Below are 6,875 nucleotides of genomic sequence, written 5' to 3' on the forward strand. Positions count from 1 at the left end.
GAGTGGATCTGTGATAAAGATTTAACCATCAGGAGCTGTGCAGTTCCCTGCGAAGCATTCCACAGCAGGAGGTGTAGTTTGGGGGACATATTGAGGGGAAGAGCTCCACTGAGATATTTGCAGCCTCAGTGCCCCAAAGATTCAGGCCAGCAACTGTTGATATATGTGTGTCTGTGCGTGCGCAGGTGCATGCATGCATGTCTTTAATCCAAAAGGGTCTTGCTGCTGATCCTGAAATGGTGAAAGAGGCACAGCCAGGGCTCCAGCTCAGTGTGTCTGGGTTCCCAGGCAGAATAAAAGAACACAGACAAACTCGCATGTGTGTTGTTTTGGCTAGTGGAGAAAAGGTTCTTTCCCTCTCACACACTCAGCTCTCCTGAAGAATCTTTGCCTGCAGAGGGGATCCTCTCCAATCAGACATCTGCAGACGAGGAAAGTTTCACTCCTTTAAGGAGCCCATTCCTGTCAGCTCCAGCTGATGTCTCACTAAATAGGAACTTCATTGAAAGTCCATTGCTGCTTTTCATTTGAGTCTAAACAAAAGCAAAGGAAATGAGATATGATACCAGATAGAGCAGCAGAGAGCTTTGCTGCAGCTGGGTGTATGGGAAAATTTTATACCCTGGAAAACATGTTGAAAATGCCTGGCGGATCCCTCTGGCATTTTGCAGGGTGGTGGATAAGGTTTTTGTCTTTGTTAACTTAATGGCTACAGAGTGTTAATAGCACAACAGTTATTCTTGGCTCTTGAAGTAGAAACCTGTACTGTATCAGTTTTCCCACTGTAACTCTTATAAAAATGATTTGACAGAAAAGAAGGAAAAGGTTAAGCCAGGCAAGGGAGTACAAGAGAGGAGACTGCTACTGTTTGCAGTCTGGGAAGAGAAATGCTCTCCTGCCTTTAAAATCAGAGGCACTGGTAGCAAACTGCTGGCAATTTGGCTTCTGGCAATGTGGCTTCACAATGAAATACTGGACACACAGAGCTAAGTCTTGTCACATCCAGCAACCTGTCCCATGGACAATTTGCTATTGTCATTCATGGATATGTGTTTCCACAGTGGATCCTAGGAAAGGGTTGATTCCCACAGGCTTGCTTCCAGCTTTATCTTCTCCATTTCAGTAATCTGAGACCTACTTCCAGGAGACGTGTTGCTTGTGCAGGAACCTTGCATAAGTTTGGTTTTTCACCTCTTGAACCAAACAGGCTTCTCTGCCTCCCTCCTTGTCTTGTGATCGCACCAAATGAAGAAGCATGATGTAGTGGGTAGAGCACCTAGAAATGCTTCCAGGGACTCAGACTCAATTTGCAGTTTCCTCATAGTCTTTTGTGACCAACAGCAAGTCATTCAGTTTTTGTGGATGGAGTTCATCCTGCTGAACATCTAACTCTCGACTGCTTAAGTCATCTAAGTTCTCTATGTAGTCATTTAAAGTATTTGGCACACCTATTCTGGACATCTTTTTGGAACAGTCTGAATCATGTTCTGGGGACTGGAAGGCCTTTTATTCTCTACTGGCTAGAAAGGCAGCCTCACTGACCAGCTTCAATTACTAGACAACTCAAACACGGAGTAAAGCCTCCCACTTTCTGGTGCTATTTTTTTACTTTATCTGTCCAGCAATATATTAAGCTCGCTTTGACATTAAGTGTTATTCAGAGCAGTATTGGGGTCTGATGTTTTTTTGGATAGGTGTAGTGTGGGTGATGACAAACTCTGTGAGATCAGTTACTGCCTGTACAGGCAACTGGACATACTCCCTGTCCTGTGTTTGAAGGAAAAGGTAAATAGAATGGGGAGAGAGGAGATGAATGCAGCAGGTATCAAGCCCATGTGAAAAAACATGAGTTCATGATGTGGGTTGGTCTGCCCAGCCACACTACTGCAAAAGTGGGCTGTAGTAGACTCCAGGCAGAACCCAGCCTTGGCTCTGGTTATTGCACGCTCAGGTTCACTTGGGCTTCATTCATCCGGGTGGTGAACGGGGCTCAGTGCTCCAGTCTCTATCTGACAGCAATTGGGAGAACCCATTGAGAGCAGACTTGGATTTGTATTTAGTTTTCATCAACCTAGAGAAAATGTTTGTGACCATGAGGGGTGGTGGAAAGATGCCTTTGGTTCACTGCTCTGTTTAACAGTTGTATGCTCTTCTGTTTCTTTCCAGGAGATTCAAGGCAGCAAGAGACCAGCGCTTACCTTCTCAATACTGCACATACCCCATCAGGGTTGAGACTCAGCTCAACATGTTCAGTGAAAAGAGCAGTGCATCTTTGTCCCAGAAACCCAACCAGAAAAAGACACGACCTCAGGGCCTACCCTCCCCTGCTCTCTGCTGTGCATGTGGACTTTGCATCATGCTAGCAGGGATCAACATCACTTTAGTGGGAGCATTTGCCTTTGGGACCTTCCTCCCCATGAATAACCCTCCCATCATCATTGGCCCCATCTTGCTAGTCGTGGCCTTCACATTCTTTGGTGCATGCTGCATCTGCAGTCGGAGGCCCCCAGCTCATGGGGCAAGGAAATCCAAACCAGGTTCCAACATTGGGCTCATCAAACCTGGGAATACAGCTTTTGAAATTGAAACTAGTGAGCACACAGTGCAGGACACCACGGCAGTTCAGCTGAGCCCCACAAATTCCCCTGTCTCCTCAAAAAAGTCCACACCAGTCCATGAGAATGCAAAGACTTGCAAGCTCTTCACTATGGAAGGCAATGGGCCAGTGGCCAAGTATACAACAGGAGGAGAGGTGATACAACTCAACTTGCCCAGGGACCTGGCTGCATCCTAAACCCAGGCAATGTTTGTGTTAGCAGCCAGACATGCTGCAATGGATGGGCTGGAAGCCGTCGTTCAGAGGCGTGGGGAAGGTGCTTATGAAGAGCCAGCACACAGGCCTCTTTGAATCAATTTAAGGAAGGCAGATGCAGAAGCAAGGAAATTCCAGATTTTTGTTGAAAGGGACATGTCCATCTCATGGCTTTGAAAAGAAAATTGCTGATAATGTTATGAAGCAGGATGGCTCTCAGTTTCTGGGAAAAGACTGGCTTTTGGGAGGACCAGATCCAATGAGGAGAATTAATTAATTTGTTAAGCATAAGGTAGAAATGTGATGACTGGAGGAGGTGCTGTGCAAGGCTGACAAATAAGAGTTCTTTCTTTTCAGAAGTGAAGCAATTCTTGAACGTAATAGAAGCAAGAATGCTGTAAATTACAGCTTGTTGCCACTCAGAAAATTTCAGCATTTTGGTGCTGAGCTTTTGGCAGCAGGGACAAAATGTATGCATTTGCTATTGAAAAAGCAGGGCAAAACAATTTCCCCTCCTTTTGAAAGTCTTTGTGCCATCTTGCCTTCATCTGGTGATTGTACCACCTGTTATAAGAGTCAGTGAATCACAAGGATTGCATTTAGCACAAGTATTTTCCTGTTGTTTTGATCAGGTGGAGTTGTAGCAGGGCTGTTCAGTGTATATGAGAAGATCAGTCAGACTGAATCCTTGAGGAAGGCTCCCGGAATGTCCAGAGATAAGAAATCCTGAGGGTTTTGGGGGAAGAAGATGCAGCCTCCTTTGCATTTTTCTGTGGAAGCCTGGCCTGGCCTGCCCTTGACCAGGGTACAAATAACTGTACAGGCTTCAATGTAGTTGTGTTGGAAGATGGTGACTGCATCTCCTTCCCTGAGGTGGCTCTGAGATCTGTCACACACACTGGGTAACCAAGTGCGGAACTCCTTGCTGTAGGAAACTAGCTGCTAAATATTTTCATAGGCTTGCAAAGTAATAGAACAAACTCACAGAAGAATTTTTCAAGAACTATTCGATGTAAAAACATCACCTCTGCCTCAGAAACACCCTGACCTGGAAGTAGGATATTAATCGGAAGAATTACCACTACAAAGACTTTTTCCCAGGCAACTACTGCTAGGAAGAAGGTGCTGCGCTAATGAGTCTTTGTCTGGCCCTGTAGGGGCAATCCACATATTTTGTGAGATACAGACCATTGTCAGGGGAAAGGACAGTTGCACTAGGCAGGATCAGGATGTGGGGGTGTAGCAGAAGGAGAATGGATTTGAAGTAGGAAGGGCTGCACAAGTTCTCCATGTATTCCCATCGTATATCCAAAACGGGGTTCTTGGGGCTTTTGGGAACTAGGAAGTCATATGGACATGAAAATGAGCATACAAGATCACTCCTATCTAGCCGAGCATCCTATTTCTTACAAGGCCAAGAGCCGTGTAAAGCTCTGGATCTGGAGAAGAGCACAACAGGGCAAACATAGGATATTGCTCGCCCAAAATGCCCTTCAGACCTCTCACACACTGTTCCCTAGGAGCCTTCCGAGATGGAAGTGGTGACTGTGTTTTGCAGCCCTGAATGGGCTGCTGCTTCATGAAATAATCCATTTGCTCTCAAATGTCTGTCGACTTGTGTCATTTGAGATCCTGCAGCAAGGAGTTTCACAGCTTAATGAGAGGCTGTAAAGATCCCTCCCCTCGGTTATTTTCAGCCTGCCTCCTGCAAGTTCCCTTTGTTGCCCCAAGTTTCTGGATTAGAAGGGGCAACAAGCAGCCTGTCCCTCCCTATGCCACTTGGGATTTCAGGGGCCTTTGTCACTTCTCCTTCAATTATCTCATTCCAAGGTTACTTCATGTCCCTTGTAGCAAGAGGAGGTTTTCCAGCTCAGTCAACCTCCTACTCAGCTCACCTTAGTGCTTTGCTGAGTAGATGTTGGCACAGCTCCAAGACTTTAGCCAGCAAAGAGATGGGTATAGAGAGATGAAGAAGGGCTGATGGGAGAAGCTGGAGGAGATGGAAGGCCAAGGCTACCCCAGGCCACCAGCAGACCTCTCCAGGGCCAAGCTGGGCTAAGGTTTGGCTGGTGTGTTGGATTAGGTGATGGCGTGAAGAGTTAGAGAGGAGCAGGAGGGAAGGGTTGTGATGCTATACAGTCTATGTGAGAGGTGTCCTAGCAGCATGGGGAGCTGCTGCGCAACTGCTAGCTATTGCATGAGCTCTGAGAAGATGAGATTGAATTTCACTCCTTGATGAGAGGGAACCAAAGACTGGGTTAATGTTGGCCCTTCTTGAATGCTCTAACAATTTGCTGTGTTAAACAGTTTCTACATCAGGGAATTTGTTCAGTGTGATTTTAGCAGGGCTGGCATATGGCTTAGGAGGGGCAGAAGTGGACCCTGCAGAACAATGTATGTGTGAGCCTAGAAAGATGTGGGTGCAAGTTTTTGCTTTGCTGTAGCCTCCTGGCCCTGAGCAAATCATTTAATTGTATTGTAGCTCAGCTCCTTGTCTGTTCAGCAGCGAAATACCTGCTCCCAATCCCACAGGGCTACTTTAAAGACAAACATATTGCCAAGCAGCATATTTGGTATTTGCATACCTGAATCTTGAGATTGTCTGAATGTGGATGAGTCTATATGGTCTGACCTCTGCATGATCTCCTTTAGAGCTCATTTTAATGGACTATCTGTGCTTCCAGAACCAGCTGCCCTTTGGCACATGGGAAGTGCTGCACTGAGCAAAAGGCTCCCTTGATTTTTGCCTTGTGGCAATTGATGTAGCAATTAAACAGAATAACTTGCTGATTTTGGTTTGATTCCCAGGTTGCTGACTCACCAGTCTGCTTAGAATAGCACACAACAAGCTGTAAGTCCTTTAGAGGTATTGTCTGTGTGAATATTGTTACTGCAGCACTTTTCTTTGAGTACTTGGAGCTAACAAATAATCAAATCGAGTGGTACCCATACAACTCTCTTCTCTATTCACTGGATGTTTGAAAACCAAGCCTGACTTGTCTGGAGCATGTACTGGACCCACTTGTTATCACAGCTGCACCATGAAACACTACTGGTGATGGATAACACAATGGTAGATCTCATACAAGCTAAAGGCAAAACCTTCTTGGCAGGAATTGGGGCAGAAGCAGGACTTCGAGGGCCAGCTAGGAATTTAGTGTGGTTCAGTTGTGTTGTGGCATCGTGGACTGTCCCATACAGGGAACGCTGCCACAGCCCTGGGACCTGGCAAATTCTGTGCTGCACACACACGTCACCATAAAGCAAGTTTTGCTCTAGGAGCTGATGCCCTTGGGACACAAAAGATGACAATCAGCATGGATGGCACCTGGACGAGCAGAGATGTAGGACTAGCAAGATGAGGAGCACCTGGTGTGGCAGACCTGTAGGCCAAGCTGTGACCCCACCTGCCTACCCACATGAGGAAGCAGGCGTGGGAACATCTGCTACCTTCTGAGGCATTAATGCCCTGCTTTTTCCTTTTTCTGTCTTTTGAGATTTCCGTGTCTGTCTGCCTCTGTGGTTGGCCGTGACTAATGTTGTTGTGCATCTTGCACCTCCTTCTTGTTCAACAGGTGACAAGGAGAGTTTCTTGTGCTTCAAGTCAGAATTTCTGGTATGAGAGTTGTTTTTTTTTTTAATTACTATTTACGTGTGTGCAATGTGAAGTTTGGAAAAGGCAGATCCATTAAAAAAATTACACTTAGTAAGCATCTGGCCAGCTTGTTCTTCCATTCTACCTACTGCCTTCTCCTTTACCCCTAACTGAGACTGTGTTTACCCCACTGCTGAATGTATTATTAATTTTGCCTGTGCTGCATACTCTCCTTGTTGATTTTCTAACCAGTACAACTAGCTGCAAGGGAAAAAGTGTTTGTAAGAGTTCATGTTGTCTCTTGAATGACATTGTTCCTTAAAGACTTGGTTGCCTAAACCCTAGGCCTGCTGCAGACTCCTGTTCTCCTCACTTTAGCTAACACATGAATAGGTCAGTTGAGGCTCTTTTTCTTTTCTTTTCTTTTTTTCTTTTTTGTTTCAATGTGTGTGTTAACCCCCAGCTGTA

At 45.8% G+C, this 6,875-nt stretch overlaps 1 protein-coding gene across 1 annotated transcript; it reads left to right on the top strand.

The window, feature by feature from the left end:
• Positions 1–2,245: 2,245 nt before the first annotated feature.
• TMEM275 (transmembrane protein 275) lies at positions 2,246–2,794 on the top strand. The gene has a single exon (XM_062582168.1). The coding sequence runs from the start codon at positions 2,246–2,248 to the stop codon at positions 2,792–2,794; it is 549 nt and encodes a 182-aa protein (XP_062438152.1).
• The last annotated feature ends 4,081 nt before the right edge of the window (positions 2,795–6,875 follow it).

The sequence above is a fragment of the Rhea pennata genome, chromosome 8, assembly GCF_028389875.1.
Source record: "Rhea pennata isolate bPtePen1 chromosome 8, bPtePen1.pri, whole genome shotgun sequence".
NCBI lineage: Eukaryota > Metazoa > Chordata > Aves > Rheiformes > Rheidae > Rhea > Rhea pennata.